General features: G+C 38.8%; 1 protein-coding gene across 2 annotated transcripts in view; it reads left to right on the top strand.

The window, feature by feature from the left end:
* Positions 1 to 13266, top strand: part of TES (testin LIM domain protein) — a 56053-nt gene extending 42787 nt beyond the window's left edge. For both annotated transcript variants that reach the window (XM_019958731.2, XM_019958732.2), the window contains exons 3-7: positions 476 to 728; positions 1708 to 2043; positions 2999 to 3214; positions 3621 to 3779; positions 12002 to 13266. In XM_019958731.2, the coding sequence (XP_019814290.1) occupies positions 476 to 728; positions 1708 to 2043; positions 2999 to 3214; positions 3621 to 3779; positions 12002 to 12190 (1153 nt within the window). In that variant the 3' untranslated portion in view covers positions 12191 to 13266. The remainder of the gene's footprint in view (positions 1 to 475; positions 729 to 1707; positions 2044 to 2998; positions 3215 to 3620; positions 3780 to 12001) is intronic.
* The last annotated feature ends 7584 nt before the right edge of the window (positions 13267 to 20850 follow it).

Below are 20850 nucleotides of genomic sequence, written 5' to 3'. Positions count from 1 at the left end.
AGGGGGACAGGAAAGAAAATGAAAAAAACTAATAAATCTTGGGTTACTGTCCTTGATGAGAAAAGTTATATCAACTTCTTTATCTCTCACTTAGTGGAAAAAAAATAGGTAATGGCTGCTACCATGCAATAAAATATGAAAATGCTTTCTGTGATAGTTTTTGGTGATTTTGTTTTATATGCATATCTGGTTGAGAGAATGAGGAGTATCACATGGGGTTACCCTCAGCCATACTCCCTTGAGCATGCACTTTCTAATCAAAACCTTTTTCAAAGTCTTATAAAGCAAAGATGCATTTTTATGTTTCCTTACTTAAACTTATGTATAGCTACTTGTAATCCCCTCACCCCCACCTGTCATAAGACTTGACTTTGCATACCATTATAAGGAATATTTGTAAAAATATATTATGAACTATATATGTATGATTGATTAAGTATAATTAGTCATTGCCTGCTTATCTCCAAAATTATAGAAAAATATGTCGTAACTGCAAGTGTGGCCAAGAAGAGCATGATGTCCTTTTGAGCAATGAAGAGGATCGAAAAGTGGGGAAACTTTTTGAAGACACCAAGTACACCACCCTGATTGCAAAGCTAAAATCAGATGGAATTCCCATGTATAAACGCAATGTTATGATACTGACCAATCCAGTTGCTGCCAAGAAGAATGTCTCCATCAATACAGTTACCTACGAATGGGCTCCTCCTGTCCAGAATCAGGCATTGGTAAATAATAAGGGGGAGGGAAGTCCCTTTATTAAAGTTCCTAGGCTACTTATTTAGGGCAGTTCCTTTAGTGACCTAATTGACCTCAGGTCTATTATTTTTTGGGGTTCCCATTACCTTGACTTCCAACTCCTATTGGACTTTTGGAAGTAAGATTAGATATCTCATAGAATTTTTCTCACTACATAGATAATCGGTGTTAACCTTTTCAAAGAAATGGCATGACATTTTCAGTAATTAAATGAAAAACATGTTTTGTATAAAGCTAGTAACTTCTTTGTTACTTTTGGGAAGATTTTTCTTAAGATGGTTAAAAAAATCTAAAGAATAGAATTTCTTTCAATTTTTTGTAACTCAAAAGGTGGTCAACACTATATTTCTTTTACTATATAAGGCAAAAAAAAAGCAATTTTGTGTCAAGCTCCTTCCACTAATATAATAACTAGATGAGACATTTGGAAATCTTTTAAGAGGGTTAGTTAAATCATGAGAATGAATCTTGTGATATCATTTTCTTATAGGATACTGATGATCCTTAGGCCATTCTGAACATGTAGCTTAAAAAATTGTTTTCTTTTGCAGTTATACAGTAGTATTTTTGTTTGTTTGGGGGGCTTTGTTTTTTTATGAATTTTATTGGAGTATAGTTGATTTACAATGTTGTGTTAGTTTCAGGTGTATAGCAAAGTAATTTTAGCACAAATAAGCATTAGTAACCCAAGTCTTTACAAAGTGAAAAAAAAACTTTGCTTTCATGAAAAAATGTGTTCATATTTACTGACTAAATCTATTTATTGCTCCATTTTTAATGTTTTTTAATATATTAACATCTCAAGATAACTTGTATTATGAAGATCAATTGTTATTAATGGATAAAACTGAATTATTCAGTAATTTGATTCCAATGAGTGTTATATAGTATCGTTTGTCTGATGGCCAAGGCATCTCCCAGTTAACACTGGTCTCCTTTGTGGTCTAGGCCAGGCAGTACATGCAAATGCTGCCCAAAGAGAAGCAGCCAGTGGCAGGCTCAGAGGGAGCACAGTACCGGAAGAAGCAGTTGGCAAAGCAACTCCCTGCCCATGACCAGGACCCTTCAAAATGCCACGAGTTATCTCCCAAAGAGGTGAAGGAGATGGAGCAGTTTGTGAAGAAATACAAGAATGAGGCTCTGGGAGTAGGAGATGTCAAACTCCCCCGTGACATGAACACTCAAGGCCCCAACAAAATGTACATTCCTGGAGGGGACAGAAGCACCACGACAGCAGTAGGGGCCATGGAGGACAAATCAGCGGAACACAAAAGAACTCAGTATGTAAGTAAAGCAGTCATGACGTTAGCCCATTTGGTATATTTTACAGGTTCATTCCATTTGAATTGTGGGAGACTGGTGGGGGAAGTTGCATTCCTCTGTTTCCAGAAGGGAGTAGATGAGGGAAGTAAATTGAGTTATAATTTCAGTTTAGGCTTATTTTAGAGAATTATCATGTATCATGTTTGAAACCTTGGTCTAAAGCCAAGTTTTCTGATTATCTGTTGCCAAAGATAATTACAAGTGTTATGTGTATACAGCAGTTAACATGGTGTCATGCTGGAATAAAACATACAATCTAGAATCTGTTTCTAAACATAATTTTGGTGTTAATTGTTTCTCTCTTCCCATAAATAAGAATAATATATGCTTAGGTTAATTTGGTTTTGCTCGTGTGAATATGCATAAAATTCAAACTTAAACATGTGGATATATAGTCAATCATACTTTTTAAAAATGTCTCCTAAGACAGGGAAATTGAAATCATTTTTATGCCTTGAAAGTAGAAGAAAATTGTAACACAGATGAACCAAAAATAAGAACTAAACTTACTGTTATGTATTTCTCATAGATCCTGTTAGCATGTCAACCAACCAGGCTTAGTCCTGTATTAAAACAGAAAAAAAAAATGATAGAATAAGTTTTAAGGTAATCATTTTTGAGAGAACTACTTAAAACTGAAGTGAAAATTACTATTAGCCTTTTTCCATAAGCAACTTTGATTCAGTAAACAGTGCTCTGTTACATACTGGATGCAAGAATTACATTTGGAGAACCTAGAGAAAGCCAAGAGATTCCTTTTCACATATACTAACACCATACTGCCTATATGGACAAATTACTAATTTCAGTAGAAATTATTTCTCTTGGAAGTGGTTTCTGTGAATTCCTTCTGAAACTGTTGATGAGAAGCACCGGTTTTGGATGACTAGATTGTTTTGGCTGGTTTCCCTTTCAGTCCTGCTACTGCTGCAAACTGAGTATGAAGGAGGGAGACCCAGCCATCTATGCTGAAAGGGCCGGATACGATAAACTGTGGCACCCAGCTTGTTTCGTCTGCAGTACCTGCCATGAACTCCTGGTCGACATGATTTATTTCTGGAAGAATGGCAAGCTGTACTGTGGCAGACATTACTGTGACAGTGAGAAACCCCGGTGTGCTGGCTGTGATGAGGTATGTTCTTTAGGGCCATCCGCATGCAGGCTCCCTTTTGCGTCTTCCTGTGGTTCCCTCACCATGCTAACCAGGCCTCCCTTAGCGAGAGAGCAGAATGAATTAAGCCAGTATCGTGTGCTTTATTTACATCCAACGAAGTTGAATGAAGAAAACATTTCAGTCATTCTGAATGCCCATGTTAATTGTGTTGACAAATGAAGACTGTCCAGATACCTAAAACATTGATTTGAACTAAACCAAGTAATCATCCAAGTTCAAACTTTAGGTTATCCTCAGACTTCAAGCCCCCGAAAGTAGACTGATGTTCCTTGTGGATCTAAATCTGTTGTCTAAAGAACCTAGCTTGGTCATTTGAAGCAAAAAGGAAAAAACATGATTGATCTTATTTTTATCCTCTTCCTAGCTGATATTCAGTAACGAGTATACCCAGGCAGAAAACCAAAACTGGCATCTGAAACACTTCTGCTGCTTTGACTGTGACAACATCCTAGCTGGGGAAATATACGTGATGGTCAATGACAAGCCTGTGTGCAAACCCTGTTATGTGAAGAACCATGCTGAGGTAAGAGACACCTTGGGATTCAGTAGCCTTGACCTGCTTTATTTAGGTCTCTTACAAAGGAGAAACAGAAAGTACTACTCTCAAATAGGAAACAGGTGAACTCTACCATACAGTGTTAAAATCCGGTAATTCAAAAACAGTACATGCGTTGACTAGGATGAACCACCTCAAGACTCTGTATATGCAGTTTATACTATAAAGTGCTACTTGATAACCAAATCTCCGCCAAAAAAATTCCTTATTGGGAGTAAGATTGATTGATTCTCATCATACAGATGAGCTTTCACTTAAATTAAGGTTTTTAGAGACTGTTCATATGCCTTAGCTCTATTTGAATGTTTATAAATTTCTGTTCATGTTACCAGATCATGCACTGTGGCTTTGTTTTTGCTACCTGGAGATTGTACAGTGCCCTTTCTTAAACCCTCACTGAATTAATATATATGTGAAACAAAATTTCAGAACAAAATTTGACTTGCGTGTTTATTTGCATAAGCCAAACATTCAAATATTTCATGTGGAAGTACATATATGTATGTGTATACACACACAGAGACACACACATATGTGTATATGTATAAAATCGACCGTGCTTACACAGAGCTTCTATTGCATGATGGCCCAGAGATAGATAAGGAGTTGACCATATATGGTAAAACTTATAATCCAGGAATATTAAAAGGATAGATGTTTACTTTATATACAGGTAAATAAGTACTAAAGATCTCCCTGAACTATCAACTAGAGGAGACTCCTGGCTGAGGAATATAATGACATATTTATATAGTTCTAGAAGTATGATATTATTAATATGAAAATAAGGTTAAGAAGTTTTGGTGTCAGTGCCAATTTTCAACATTTACCCATTGCCCTCAGATATAATCCATCAGCCATCATTTTCTATCAACTCTTCTCATCAATGTATCTCAGGTTCTCACAGTTACAACTATTCCACTTCAGAGCTTTATTTTTTGTCATATTGATTATTATAGCGACCTCAAATTTGGCCTCCCCACTAACATTCTTCTTGTTCAAAGCTACCTTCCATAATGATGGAAGATAATCCTTCTAAAATGAAAACCTGATCATTAAGCCTTTACTTGATAGATCCAGCCCCTTCTTACCTATCCAGCCACTTTTACTAGTTGTTCAGTCGAGTCCAACTCTTTGTGATCCTGTGGACTGCAGCAGGCCAGGCTTCCCTACTAGTTATCTAACCCAAATCATATCATTTCCCAAGCTACCTGCATTTTGTAGTTTATACTGTTCTTTGTCTTCTGCTAACACTCATTCCTTTGTCTGATATATCTTCCTATTCTGTTTTTATTTATTTTTGGCTGTGCCACGTGGCTTGTGGGATCTTAGTTCCCTGACCAGGGATCAAACCCAGGCCCCTGGCAGTAAAATCACCAGGTATTAACCACTGGGTTGCCAGAGGATCCCCTTCCTGTTTGACCTGATTATGCATGCACACTCCTCCAGACTCAGTTTAAGCTTAACTTTTTCAGAACACCTTTCCTGATTCCCTACCCTTGTTCTACCCCTTTCTCTCTGGCTAGGCAGGATGTCTCTGTTCCCTTGGGGTTCTTTGTGTACTTACCCACATGTGTGATTGTCAATATCACACCTCTGTCTCTTCCACCAGACTGTAAATAGCTGGAGCATAGAGCTTCCCTCTATTTCCATACCCTCAATGTCTGCACTTAGGAAATATTTGAGTGACTGACTTGTGTTTTAACATTTCTCATTTTCTGTGAGGGTCAGCATGGACCCTCCTTATATCTGAGAATAAGATGTTGAATCACTATGCAGTCTAATAGATCATTTAGCTTAAAAACAATGCTTCTTTGAATGTAGTTGCAACAGTTCTCTACGGAAGAGGGTTGTCATAATAAGCAGTTCACTGTATTGTGTGTTACCTTGGCCTCAAGGACTAGAATGTAAACTCCATGAGGGCAGGGATTTTGTCTGCTGCTTTTCTGTACTATTTTCAACACTAGAACAACACAGGAGGCACTCATGTTTGTAGAATAAAGCTTTTAACAGATGAAGCTACTTTGTTATTAATACAAGCTTCTCTCCATTCTGTTGCAGTAGTTATTGGAGAGGAATAACTACAGAGAGAATGCAGGAAACTCTAAATTATTTAGCTTTATAATATAGCATGATTTATTTTAGAAGGTGTACTTTCTCAATAAGATACACTGTTGCCATGTGCTTAATACTAAAATGAATATTTATCGCCTGAACAAAACTTAGGTGATAGCAGCATGCTAAAGGATATAAAAATTGGAAGATTGTCTAGTTCTGGGCATTGATCTGCTTAGATCTTTTAATTTTAAAAAGAAAAAAAAAAAGGAGTGAGAATATAAATTATTTTTAGACCTAAAGTGAAAACCTCAACTCAAAAAAGGACTTTTCTGAAGAAAAAATTAACCTGGAAGAATGGGAAATACACTTAGTTTGTCTCTGCATGGTCTCTGGAATTCCAGTCTCAAATGGCCACCCCAAGATTTCACATCTCTGAGATTTCACAGGACCCTCCTGCTAGAGAGCAAGCATCATTATCAATTTTTTAATTTTATAATGTATATACAAATAAAATAAGTAGGAATTGAAGGAAATAATAACATATTGGATTATTAGCTTTAATTAAGAATTCAGGATAATCAAATATCAAGCATAAAGTGGTGAATGAAGTCCATCAGCTCCCTGACCAGTCCTGGAGTCTCCAGACCCTTAGTTGAGACCAGGGCAGCTTTCAGATTTACGAAGAATTAGGGATAGGGATCCGGAGAAGGCAATGGCAACCCACTCCAGTGTTCTTGCCTAGAGAAACCCAGGGACGGGGGAGCCTGGTGGGCTGCCATCTATGGGGTTGCAGAGAGTTGGACACAACTGAAGCGATTTAGGAGCAGCAGCAGGGATAGGGATTGGTAGTTTTTACCTGGGGACACGTCAGATTTAGGGATGAATGGCAATCAAATTATTAATAAACATAAATTTTCTGAAGCCCACAAACCCTACATTCTATGCTATTTCAGTTCAGTCACTCAGTCATGTCCGACTCTTTGTGACTCCATGAACTGCAGCACGCCAGGCCTCCCTGTCCATCACCAACTCCCGGAGTTTACCCAAACTCATATCCATTGAGTCAGTGATGCCATCCAACCATCTCATCCTCTGTCATCCCCTTCTCCTCCTGCCTTCAATCTTTCCCAGCATCAGGGTCTTTTCATATGAGTCAGCTCTTCGCATCAGGTGGCCAAATTATTGGAGTTTCAGCTTCAGCATCACTCCTTCCAGTGAACACCCAGGACTGATCTCCTATAGGATGGACTGGTTGGATCTCCTTGCAATCCAAGGGACTCTCAAGAGTCTTCTCCAACACCACAGTTCAAAAGCATCCGTTCTTCAACTCTCAGCTTTCTTTATACTCCAACTCTCACATCCATACATGACCACTGGAAAAATCATAGCCTTGATTAGACGAACTTTTGTTGGCAAAGTAATGTCTCTGCTTTTTAATATGCTGCCTAGGTTGGTCATAACTTTCCTTCCAAGGAGTAAGCGTCTTTTAATTTCATGGCTGCAGTCACCATCTGCAGTGATTTTGGAGCCCCCCAAAATAAAGTCAGCTACTGTTTCCACTCTTTCCCCATCTATTTCCCATGAAGTGATGGGACCAGATGCCATGATCTTCATTTTCTGAATGTTGAGCTTTAAGCCAACTTTTTCACTCTCCTCTTTCACTTTCATCAAGAGGTGCTTTAGTTCTTCACTTTCTGCTATAACGGTGGTATCATCTGCATATCTGAGGTTATTGATATTTCTCCCGGTAATCTTGATTCCAGCTTGTGCTTCTTCCAGCCCAGCATTTCTCATGATGTACTCTGCATAGAAGTTAAATAAGCAGGGTGACAGTATACAGCCTTGACGGACTCCTTTGCCTATTTGGAACCAGTCTGTTGTTCCATGTCCAGTTCTAACTGGTGCTTCCTGACCTGCATACAGGTTTCTCAAGAGGCAGGTCAGGTGGTCTGGTATTCCCTTCTCTTTCAGAGTTTTCCACAGCTTCTTGTGATCCACACAGTCAAAGACTTTGGCATAGTCAATAAAGCAGAAATAGATGTTTTTCTGGAACTCTCTTGCCTTTTCCATGATCCAGTGGATGTTGGCAATTTGATCTCTGGTTCCTCTGCCTTTTTTAAAACCAGCTTGAACATCTGGAAATTCACGGTTCACATATTGCTGAAGCCTGGCTTGGAGAATTTTGAGCATTACTTTACTAGCATGTGAGATGAGTGCAATTGTGCGGTAGTTTGAGCATTCTTTGGCATTGCCTTTCTTTGGGATTGGAATGAAAACGGACCTTTTCCAGTCCTGTGGCCACTCTGAGTTTTCCCAATTTGCTGGCATATTGAGTGCAGCACTTTCACAGCATCATTCAGGATTTGAAATAGCTCAACTGGAATTCCATCACCTCCACTAGCTTTGTTTGTAGTGATGCTTCCTAAAGCCCACTTGGCTTCACATTCCAGGATGTCTGGCTCTAGTTGAGTGTGAGTGATCACACCATTATGATTATCTGGGTCATGAAGATCTTTTTTGTATAGTTCTGTGTATTCTTGCCACCTCTTCTTAATATCTTCTTCTTCTGTTAGGTCCATACCTTTTCTGTCCTTTATTGAACCCATCTTTGCAGGCTTCTCTGGTGGTTCAGATGGTAAAGCATCTGCCTACAATGTGGGAGACCCAGATTTGATCCCTGGGTCGGGAAGATCCTCTGAAGAAGGAAATGGCAACCGACCCCAGTACTCTTGCCTAGAAAATCCCATGGACAGAGGAGTGTGGTAGGCTATACTCCATGGGGTCACAAAGAGTTGGACACGACTGAGCTACTTCAGTTTCACTTTGCATGAAATGTTCCCTTGGTATCTCTAATTTTCTTGAAGAGATCTCTAGTCTTTCCCATTCTATTGTTTTCCTCTGTTTCTTTGCATTGATCACTGAGGAGCTATTTGTAAGGCCTCCTCAGACAGCCATTTTGCTTTTTTGCATTTCTTTTTCTTGGGAATGGTCTTGATCCCTGTCTCCTGTACAATGTCACGAACCTCCATCCATAGTTCATCAGGCACTCTGTCTATCAGATCTAGTCCCTTAAATCTATTTCTCACTTCCACTGTATAGTCATAAGGGATTTAAATTAGGTCATACCTGAATGGTCTAGTGGTTTTCCCCACTTTCTACAATTTAAGTCTGAATTTGGCAACAAGGAGTTCATGATCCGAGCCACAGTCAGTTCCCAGTCTTGTTTTTGCTGACTGTATAGAGCTTCTCCATCTTTGGCTGCAAAGAATATAATCCATCTGATTTTGGTGTTGACCATCTGGTGATGTCCATGTGTAGAGTCTTCTTTTGTGTTGTTGGAAGAGGGTGTTTGCTATGACCAGTGTGTTCTCTTGGCAGAACTCTATTAACCTTTGCCCTGGTTCATTCTGTACTCCAAGGCCAAATTTGCCTGTTACTGCTGTTTAGTATGTTAAATCTTTTTACCAAAACAGTTTCCTTAATTGTACATAGAACAGTAGTTATCACTTTTTTAAAATTGCAGTGAATACGTGAGTTTTGAAAGATTATAAAATGATCTAAAAATATTATTAAAGGGCTGAGATACAGAGGGTAGATCATGATCTAAAATCAGGGGAATAAAAAATTGAGTGTGAAAACAACAAAGAGCTACATTCTAAATGAATTACAAAGCTATAAAAATGAATTTATACAAAAGCAATTGCTTGCATGGTGCAGCTTCAGATTAGGAGTCATTGTAATCAAAACAGTCATTTTTGTTGTATTTAGGATTGATCATGCAAAGATCTCCCCTGCCTCTCAGGGAAGACTGGGTTGACATAAACTGTGAAATAAGGAGTTACAGTCTCTGTAATTAGAAACCTTGCAGTTATCTAAAAATATAGAAAGCATTACTATATTGCAGGTCTGAAATGGATATCTGTACCAAGGCCTCGCACCACATGCTAAATCAGTTCACCCAGTGAGTGGCAGTCACACACCTGTGACCCTCCTCATCCCATCCACCTTCATCACACAGGAATTCCTGACAATCACATTAAGAGACCAAGAGTGCAGAAGATTAGCCACTTTTATGTAATGCTGGACAATCTTACTGGTTTCTTCATTTGTTATAAAATATTTAAAAGAAAAATATTAGTCAGTTTCATTCATAACACATATAAACAAGAAGGCATATGAACTATCTAATGTTTTGGAGCTCTCAGTTGGGTAGTTTTGTCTTCTGCTGTAATAATGCCAGTTATTCATTTATTTTCTCGCTAAACATGTTCAGCTAAAGAAGAAAATTATGTGTGTTTGCGGGTGTGGATGTGTGTATCTCATATTTATCTGTACATAACATACATATATACTGAATGGCATATTGAATATAAGTGCTAATATTCCATGATATTTGATTTTACATAAATTATAACATGACAGAAGAGATATTTTTAGTGCACACTAATTATTCTCAAACACTGTCAGTATTTTTGATTGAGTCCTGAATTATTTTGAACATAGTTTTCACTTGTGTGTGCTAAGTCACTTCAGTCGTGTCCGACTCTTTGCGACCCCGTGGACCATAGCCCGCCAGGCTCCTCTGTCCATGGGATTCTCCAGGCACGAATACTGGAGTGGGTTGCCATTCCTTTCTCCAGATTTTCACTTACTGCTGTCTAGAAATTAGTAGTGTTAATCATCTCACATGTCATAGGTAAGACTGGTAAAATTATCACTTCAGAGCTTTAGTGAATGAGGAAAAAATCTTTTTTAAAAAGACTATTTTTTAGAGCAGTTTTAGGTTTATAACAAAATTAAGAGGGAACTACAGAGATTTTTCCCATATATTCCCTTCTCCCACACATGCATTGCCTTATGCATTATCAACATCACTCACAAGAGTGGTGCGTTTTTTAACAAGGATGAAGCTACATGGATATATCATAATCACCCAAAGTCCATAGTTTAGCTTAGAGTTCACTCTTGTTGTGTATTCTCTGGTTTGGACAAATGGCATATATCCATCATTGTAATATCATACAGAATATTTTTACTGGCCTATACGCCCTCTGTGCTCTGCCTGTTCATCTCTTCAAGCTGCCTGTCTCCTACTCCATACCCCTAGCAACCAGTGATCTTTTTATTTTCTCCCTAGTTTTGCCTTTGCTAGAATGTCATATAGTTGCAAGCATATAGCATATAGCTTTTCCACATTAGCTTCTTTCACTTAGTAATGTGCATTTAAGTTTCCTCCATGGCTTGATAGCTCATGTCTTTTTAGCTCTGAGTAGTATGAATGTGGAGACTTCCCTGGTGGCTCAGACAGTAAAAGCATCTGCCTACAATGCGGGAGACCCAGGTTCGATCCCTGGGTTGGGAAGATCCCCTGGAGAAGGAAATGGCAACCCACTCCAGTATTCTTGCCTGGAAAATCCCATGGACAGAGGAGCCTGGCAGGCTACAGTCCATGGGGTTGCAAAGAGTCAGACATGACTGAGTGACTTCACTTGAGTATGAATGTATTATAGTTTCTTTATCCATTTACCCACTGATGGACATCCTGGTTGCTTCCAGATTTTGGCAATTACAATTAAAGCATCATGTGCAGGTTTCTTTGTGGACATAAGTTTTCAAGTCATTTAGATAAATACCAAAGAGCGTGACTGCTGGAGTATATAATTAAAGTACGCTTAGTTTTCTTATAAGAAACTGCCAAACTGCCTTCCACACGAGTTGAAACATTTTGCATTCCCACCAGCAATGGGTGAGAGTTCCTATTGTTCCTGCCAGCATTTGTGATATAGGAAAAATCATAAAACTTAAAAAAAATAACTGCTAATATACAATCTAATAGATACAGTGGGACCCAACACACTGCTTTGGAACTTCAAGACTTTCTGCCTTGAACACCCATGGCTTATCTTAGAAGCATCAAGTGCTGTTTGGACTTCACCTGTTATTTCTCACATGCTCCGCATATAACTATGAAGGTTAACTAGAAGGTCATTCTCAGTTGTGTATCTTTAAGATTGTCATTCTTGGTTTATTTTGCCATCTAAAGAAATGCGTTGTTTGTTCTAACGTGAAAATGTTATCATCACAGTTTGATCTCTCATCCTCTTCTCTTCTTTGTATAACTGCCTTAACAGGTATGTCAAGGATGCCACAATGCCATTGATCCCGAAGTGCAGCGAGTGACCTATAACAACTTTAGCTGGCACGCGTCCACAGAGTGCTTTCTGTGCTCCTGCTGCAGCAAGTGTCTCATTGGGCAGAAGTTCATGCCCGTAGAAGGGATGGTTTTCTGCTCCGTGGAGTGTAAGAAGATGATGTCCTAAGAGGAGAGCACCAAGCAATATTGAGCCCTAGCTATCCAGAGTGGTCTGCATTTCTACTGTAAAATGCAATTTGGAAAAATAAAAGGAAAAAAAAAAAAAAAACTATAATGGAAACCAGGAAATTTTGTTCAGTATCTTTCTTTGATGTTTTTCCTAACCAAATTTTTGCATCTCAATTTTTAAAACCTGCTTTAAGCATTTAATTTTTAAAATGGTAAAGAATTTTACCTTTCTTTGGCTTTCCAGATGTAAAATCTTCTGAGTTGAAAGCTTGAGTTTAATGTCTTCATATTCCTACCTTCTTCATGCCAAACACAATATATATGAAACACTTAAAAGTTAGTGTTTGAATGGAAAGATGAGCATTTCATGTTCTATATTCTGTTTCCCTTCTTGTATAAAATGAAAAGGAAATTAAACTTGCCCTAATGCCAAGGCTGTACTTTTATTGCCTCATCTTATTCGCTGAATTTTGTAGTGATACACAGTGAATTCTTTTGACAGAGAAAATAGAAATGCAGCATAGTATGAAGAACCGTTATCATTTTAATGTCTATGCATTTGCTATTTCCTAACTTAGGCAGAAATGGCTTTACTGCATATCTCTATTTTTTTTTTAATCTGCTCTACCTCTCACTATCCTCTTTGTAAGCTGATGACCTCCATTTGTGGCCTTGAATATTTTATTGTCACGTGTGGCTTCCACACTTTTTACTTCTATAGATGATTTTTGGCAAGCCACTCATTTATGTTATATTTTCAATCCAAAGAACATGTATGCTTTTTTGTATCCAAGAAACTATAACTTGTACTCTTTGCACTTGGCTGTGTGGTTTGAATAGACTTTTTGCACGGTTTCCATTCTTTTCTAATGGATACTGTCCTATGATATGATGACTGTTTGTGGATATATAACAAATGTCTTCTTTGCCTGTGTACTTCCTTCCTTAGGTATTTCTAATGTTTATTTTTCCTTTTCTACTTCCATACAAAGCTATGCACTATGAAAATTAAATGCAATGAATGATATATGTATTACTATTCAAAATAAAGTCTCTTTCACTTTAATAATTATACCTTTATTTTTTGTATCTTTTTCATTTGAGAGCCAAAAAGTCCTTCTGCAATTAAGCATTTGTTACAGCAGGGGGCAGTGTTTCCAAGGATAAAAAATAACCTGACAAATAAGGGCTACTTCCTGACAGAACAGAAACTAGACTTTTCATTATGATGAAGGGATAAGTTTTATGAAACTTGATAATAAGTGAAAGCATTTAAATAGTTGGTTTTCAAGTCATGCACGAGTTTTTTCTTTCAGAAAAAAGAGTGTCATTTTAATTGACATCAGGAAAGCTACATTCTTTGCAGGTAAGTCTAACGAAGTATTAACTCTTATACTCAAACTGCAACTCTGGATTTCTATGAATTTTTTTTCACAGCAGCCTATTGTGAAAAAGGAAGCAAATGTGGAATAGTTGCAGCTTTGTTCTTCCTAATATTAGCAGGTTATGAGGGTTTGTTTTTTTTTTTTCCCGTCAGTCTAAAGTATTTGTCACAGTAGAAGTAGCACTTTTCTCTGACACATACCCAGGATAATTTGATTATTTTTGAGCTCATATTTGTTTGGCTAATAGTGTTTCTCCTAAATTTTATACCCCACACCCCCACCCATCCTAACTCCACACTCACTAACATACCAACGTCCACATCTGTTCCCTCTCTGCATTAGGCTTTCCTCAGCCATGAAGAAGTGAGTTGAACACGTCACCTTATCCAAGAAGTAATCTAATCCTACATATAATTTTAAATGCTAATGTCACAGATATCCATCATTGTCTGTATGTATCACTTTATGCTTTCTCTCGTTTACCTTTGTCTCAAATGGCAAAAGATGTATTTCCACTGCATTTTTTCTGTGAGGTTTAACAGCTTAATTTTCCCAAACATGGCTAAGTGAGAATAAACTGAAACAATTTCTCTGCGTGTTAACAGAACTACTCTTCACAGGTCTGCCTGCACAGCCTCTTCTCTCCTGGAGCTGAGATTGAAGCAGGCTGTTTTGGAGATGGAGAGGCTCAAGAAATTTGGTTAAATCCATCTCTCACTACCTGAGATACTGATTGCATGAATATTAGGTATTTCCGGAAAGAAGAAACTACTTTGCCTGAGGAATACAGAACCTTTCTTTTGATTCATTCCCCTTAGTTTTACTTTGGCCTTGTAATACAATAGAATGATCTGTAATGAAATGTAATGCAAGAGAATGTGCACCATTTTCATTGTTCATCACACTTTTTTTTTTTTAAGGGTTTTCAAATACTTTGCCCTTTAAGTACTTAAAAAGAGAGTAAGATGGTTACTAGATTCTATAAGATTTTCTTTTTCTCTAGCACTTAGGATATGGTCACCCCATTTTATATAGTCATGACTTTATATTCTGCATTGACTTCAATTCTAAATAATGGCTTACTTGATACAGGTGCCAGCAGTAAATCCTTCCCTTGCAATGGGGAAAATATAAGAAAGTAATATTTCTATCTGAATGTGTGCATTTTTTCCTTCAAAAATAGATATGAAGAATAACCTTTTGGCCTACTTACTTCCTATGGGGTCAATAAGTGGAAATTTCTATCATCCAAATCCCATTTAAATTATATTTTTCAAATATATAGCTTATCCCCTTTTTGAGAAGGCAGTGGCACCCCACTCCAGTACTCTTGCCTGGAAGAGCCCATGGACAGAGGAGTCTGCTAGGCTGCAGTCCATGGGGTCGCTAAGAGTCAGACACGACTGAGCGCCTTCACTTTCACTTTTCACTTTCATGAATTGGAGGAGGAAATGGCAACCCACTCCAGTGTTCTTGCCTGGAGAATCCCAGGGACGGTGGGGCCTGGTGGGCTGCTGTCTATGGGGTCGCACAGAGTCGGACACGACTGAAGTGACTTAGCAGCAGCAGCAGCATAGCAGGCATTTGACTAACATGTCTATGTATTGATAATTAGCAGTTGAGAGACCCTTAACCTGAAAGGGACTAGATCAGGAGGGACAGGATACTGGAATATGAACCACACAATAAAGGTACCACAGACAGTAAGAAAATAAATGTCTTTTCCCCTCTTACTCACCTGTTCAGCAGTGAGTACTTGAGAACAGCAATGTTAGATGCAGAAAGAGAAGGGAGATATTTCTTTCCTGAGACCCAGGAAGTTCGAAAGATTTTGACACATCAGTTGGTGGAGTATATTGAAGTAATACATTTATCATCCTTATTGGAAGAATTAGACATATTAGAATGACTAATCATGAACTCATTCACAGAATTTGCATATCCTGTTCATCTTTTAAGGGCTTCCCAGGTGGCTCAGTGGTAAAGAATCCTCCTACCAATGCAGGAGATGCAGGTTTGATCCCTGGGTTGAGAAGATTCCCTGGAGTAGAAAATGGCAACCCACTCCCATAAGCTTGCCTGGAGAATCCCATGGACAGAGGAGCCTGGCAGGCTGCAGTCCAGATTGCTTCAAAGGGTTGGACATGACTGAGCACACATGTATTCATCTCTAAACAGAAGGATTTTGCTCTTAACTTTTGAATACAATTGTAATTTTAAGAAATCAGTGTATTTTTGTTATCCAGTCCCTTTAAGAAATACAAGTTGCTTAAGAGACTAGTCATCATACTTTTTGGTATGGTGTCTTATTTATTTATTTATTTACTTATTTTTGAAATGAGGGGCTGAAGTTGTTTTTCCTTTAATCAACTCTAGCTGAAACTTCTGTGACTCTGAAGTCTTCAAGCACAGATTTCCAAATCTGACTTTGAAGTATTTCAGCCCAATTTCACCAAAGTCAAGAGATTCATTACTGACTCATTCTTAAGGAATTTTCAACACGCAGTGTTTAAGCTCATCCAACTTCACCATGGTTACCAAAGAGACACCACAGCCCAAGATGAGCATTAAGCCTTTGTCTTAAGATGCCCTGGCATATCTGAACTTGTCTTCTGGCTGTTCACTTAATTCCTCAGAAAACTTATGACTCCATCAGTGTCTCCATAAAATAGCACTTTACCACACATTCTTGCTAGATATGTCCTGCCCCTCCCAGACCTCTCCCAATTTGAGTGCTCAGTGAGAACTCTTAACATTGAACTGGATATTCATGTATATGAAAGGACTCACTGGGGTACATGGGTGTGTTTTGAGCAAACAACCTAAAACACATTCTTGCTTGATTAATGAGATTTTTTTTTCATGTATTTACTAGATGTTTAAATACCTTTAGCTAAGTATTTTGTCTCTTCATGGGCTGACAACATGGCATTGTAGCTTCTATTTAATCTGATAATGTATTTTGAAACCCTCAAGACATCATTAACCTTTCATATTGTTTTGAATGGCATTTTATGCTGACATTTTTAAAGGAGACTATTGATTTTTCTTCAGTGATACTTTTCCCCAGGATATCTTGACCTTCAGACAATAATACAAACAATTTGTACCGAGGTATCTTTACTAGAGCCAGCTATTGAATGCAGAAACATTTGAATTGACATTCCCAAGTAGTGACTAACTTTGAAAGCATCATGGCATGGTTCAAAGGAGGGCTGGGGTTAGAAGTCTAGAGACCTGGCTAAGTCCCACTGATCCTCTCTCTCCTCACAGTTTTACTGAGTAGAACAGAGGAAAGATTGTTGGATTTGAGGAGTCTGGGAAATAACAGGCCTGAGTGTGGGTTGGACATCTACAAATATATTGAAGTCACCAAGAACGGTAACTTCAAAATTGGGAAAGGAGTACGTCAAGGCTGTATATTGTCACTGTTTATTTAACTTACATGCAGAGTACATCATGTGAAATGCCAGGCTGGATGAATCACAAGCTGGAATCCCAGATCGCTGGGAGAGAGAACAAACCGAGGCATGCAGATGATATCACCCTAATAGCAGAAAATGAAGAGGAATTAAACAGCCTCTTGATTAGGGTGAAAGAGGAAAGTGAAAAAGCTGGCATAAAACAACATTCAAAAAACATTTGAATGGCATCTGGTCCTATCACTTCATGGCAAATAGATGGGGAAAAAGTAAAAACAGTGGCAGATTTTATTTTCTTGAGCTCTAAAATCACTGTGGATGGTGGCTTGGCAGCTACAAAATTAAAAGACACTTGCTCCTTAGAAGAAAAGCAGTGACAACCTTAGCATAGTAAAAAACAGAGACATCACTTTGCTGACAAAGGTCTGTATACTTAAAGGTATGGGCTTCCCCTGGTGGCTCAGTGGTAAAAATCTGCCTGCAAAGCAGGGGTGGCAGGAGATGCAGTTCAATCCCTGGGTTGGGAAGATGCTCTGGAGGAGGAAATGGCAACCCATTCCAGTATTCTTGCCTGGAGAATCCCATGGACAGAGGAGCCTGGCAGTCCATAGGGTTGCAAAGAGTCAGACACAACTGAAGCGACTTAGCATGATTTTTCCAGTAGTCATGTACAGATGTGAGAGTTTGACCATAGAGAAGGCTGCAAAAAAAAGAATTGATACTTTGGAACTGTGGTGTTGGAGAAGACTCTTGAGAGTCCCTTGGACTGCAAGGAGATCAAACCAGTCCATCCTAAAGGAAATCAACCCAGAATATTCTTTGGAAGGACTGATGGTGAAGCTGAAACTCCAGTAGTTTGGCCAGATGTGAAGAGATGACTCACTGGAAAAGACCCTGTTGCTGGGAAAGATTGAGGGCAGGAGGAGAAGAGGGCAACAGAAGATGAGATGGTTGGATGGCATCACCAACTCAATGGACATGAGTTTGAGTAAACTCTGGGAAAGAGTGAAAGACAGGAAGCCTGGCATGCTGCAGTCCATGGGATTGCAAAGAGTCAGACGAGCCTTAGCAACTAAACACCACCACCACCAAGAATAACAATAGGGGAATTAGCAGAGAGAAGAATGAGCCAGAGGCTAAAGTCATGTTAAAAAATGAAGGAATGTGCTGGATTTGATAGAACATGGCATCTAAGGATAGAAATAGGCGGTACAGTCTGTAGCCATGTACTAGATACATTTTAAAGAGCTGTGACTGAGGAAACAAAAAGGAATTGACATGAAACCAAGAAGAATCTTGAGGGGCTCCTGGGCAGAGAAGTCTTTTTATGCCCCATTTGTTGTAGGCAAGACTCCAGTCTTCGCAGTTCCAAAAGGCAGATTCGGACAGTTGCTAATCAGAGGAGAAGCAGCCAAGAAACCACGTGAGGCAACCTTAAAGGGACCAGAGAAGCTCTTAAAGATTAGGAGACCAACCATCTGAGGCCCTGCAAACACCCTAGTCTTGTCAGCTGCTGCAGCTGCTAAATTGCTTCAGTCATGTCTGACTCTGTGCAACCCCATAGACAGCAGCCCACCAGGCTCCCCTATCCCTGACAACCCCATATAAACCCCATTTTTGCTATAAAACTCCATCAGATTCCCCAAAGTTGTGATACCTAGCTTTCGAAGGCAGGAGCTCACTTGTCCCCCTTTGCATGGCCAAACAATAAAGCTATTCTTTACTCAAAACTCTATCTCTGAGATTCAGTTTTGCGTTGGTGTGCAGACAGGCTGAGCTTTTGGCATCAGAAATAACAATGAGGAATGATGAGGATACCTACTCCACTGGCATTGCAGAACTCCCATATGGGAGAAAAAGTAGCTGGCCTCTGCTTGACTTTGAGGGATAACCAGGGATCAGTTGGAGCAAGATGAAGCTCTTGAGAGTACAAGGGAGGCTGCAGTTCATAGAAGTTGAATTTCAGAGAACCCAGAGGTAAAGTTAAGGAGTGTAGGAAGGAAAAGAGCCAAATTAGGAAATTCACAAAGAAGAATGGATATCGAGTTTCTAAATGAGGCCAGAAAAATCTAGATATCTGGGGTAAACAGGACTGAGGGGCATACCAAGTTTAGATTGCTAATGAAGGATAAGCTTTTGGCTGTAAATAACTAAAAACACAGCAAGATTAACTTAAAGATCAGACATAGGCTAGTCCAAATTTGGCTCAGAACAAGCTCTTTTTAATCTCTATGCTCTGCTATCCTCTATGTGTTGCATTCCATTCTCAGGTTTGTCCTTCCATTCAAGAACCACTCCCTCACATAATAGCATCCAAGATACAGAGCAGAGAGAGGGCAGAAGGTTATTTACTTTCTTAATAAGGAGAAAAATCTTTCCCCAGAGGCCCCAGCAGACCTACCTACCCTTCCATTTCATTAGCTAGAACTAATTCACATGCTCCTTCACGTGAGAAGAAAAAAACAGTAGCTAGAGTTGACTTATCTGATCATAATTCATACTCTGAGTACTAGGCACATGACCATCCAGAGAAAAATCAATGTTCTGATATAGGAAGAAAAGAAATGACCATTGAGTTGTTGAATGACAAAGACCACATAAATGAATAGTCGTTTAGAGCTCAGAGTCTTTTAGCTGGAAGGTATGGGATAGCCGGGCAATTGTTTATTCTGAAACTTGGGGTTTCTCTTGGCCTGTGAGATGAGACAGGGGCATCATTTGGGAGCGTCTTTCTTAGGCAGGATGTCACTTACTTACATGACCAGAGGTTATGTGGAGTCAGAGCAAGAGACACTGTGAAGTCCTTAGGGTGACATTACCAGATTTTGCTTGGCTTGCCTCACCACCACCACCATCTCATTCTGTCTGTCTAATTTGTGCCTCAAAATGGTGAATAACAAAATGAATTAAGTGAGATCTCTATAAACCATGAAAATTAAGTGAGAATTTTACTAAGTTTGATGGAATTCATTTGGTCATTTCTAAAAAATACAACAGTAGAAGAAACAGCTCAGGAGCTATAAGCTAAAAAAAATCAAAGTTTACTTAAATATTTTAAAAATATACTGCTACAAGGATCAAAGTACATTGCTCCAGCAATACTTATTTTAAAAATTCCCTCTTCTGTCCTGCCTGTTTTCCTCAGACCTCCATCTGCTCTGTCCACAAGTCCCCCAAACCCCAGTCTTGTCCAACTTCTCCTCTCTTGACCTCTGCCATTTCCATTTCTCTCCAGTGCTTCATCCATTCACTCACTCAATTAATGTTTATTGAGCATCTGCTATATGTCTGGAATGGCTGCAGTTTGCAAAATAGTAAATGAGACAAGATCCTTACTGTAATGGTGCTTTATGTTCTAGACAGAACAGAAGTAAAGAATTCTAACACAAAAAAAGGAAATGTGGCCAACTGGGGAAAATAAGATTCAAAATCAGAATATATACAAATAACAAATGGAGGTCAAAGCCATTAAAATATTAGAGAATAAGGACCTACCTAGTAGCTACAAATAGAGGTCCACATTATTCTATGATTCTAAGCATTGCCTTTTATCTTTACAGGTGAGAATTGGGAACCTCTTTGACACTCTGAGTGGACTGAGGGAAGGCTGTGAACTCTCTCACGTGGATTATTTACCCCATGGCCTAAGAAAATTACTATTAGATGTCAGTACTAATAGAGCTTCACTCTCCAAAGGAAGGCATTCATTTCCACATTTCTGAAATTTAGAGTGAAAAAAATAAATGTAATTTCCCTTTCATTTTACTTCCAGGAAATTTTGAAACAAAATCTGACCCTCCACTAACAGAGCAACTATGACTCAAGTATCTCTATTATTTTTCCAGACTATA

The sequence above is a fragment of the Bos indicus genome, chromosome 4 (assembly GCF_029378745.1).
Source record: "Bos indicus isolate NIAB-ARS_2022 breed Sahiwal x Tharparkar chromosome 4, NIAB-ARS_B.indTharparkar_mat_pri_1.0, whole genome shotgun sequence".
Lineage (NCBI taxonomy): Eukaryota > Metazoa > Chordata > Mammalia > Artiodactyla > Bovidae > Bos > Bos indicus.
This window is presented reverse-complemented; position numbering and strand designations above follow the sequence as displayed.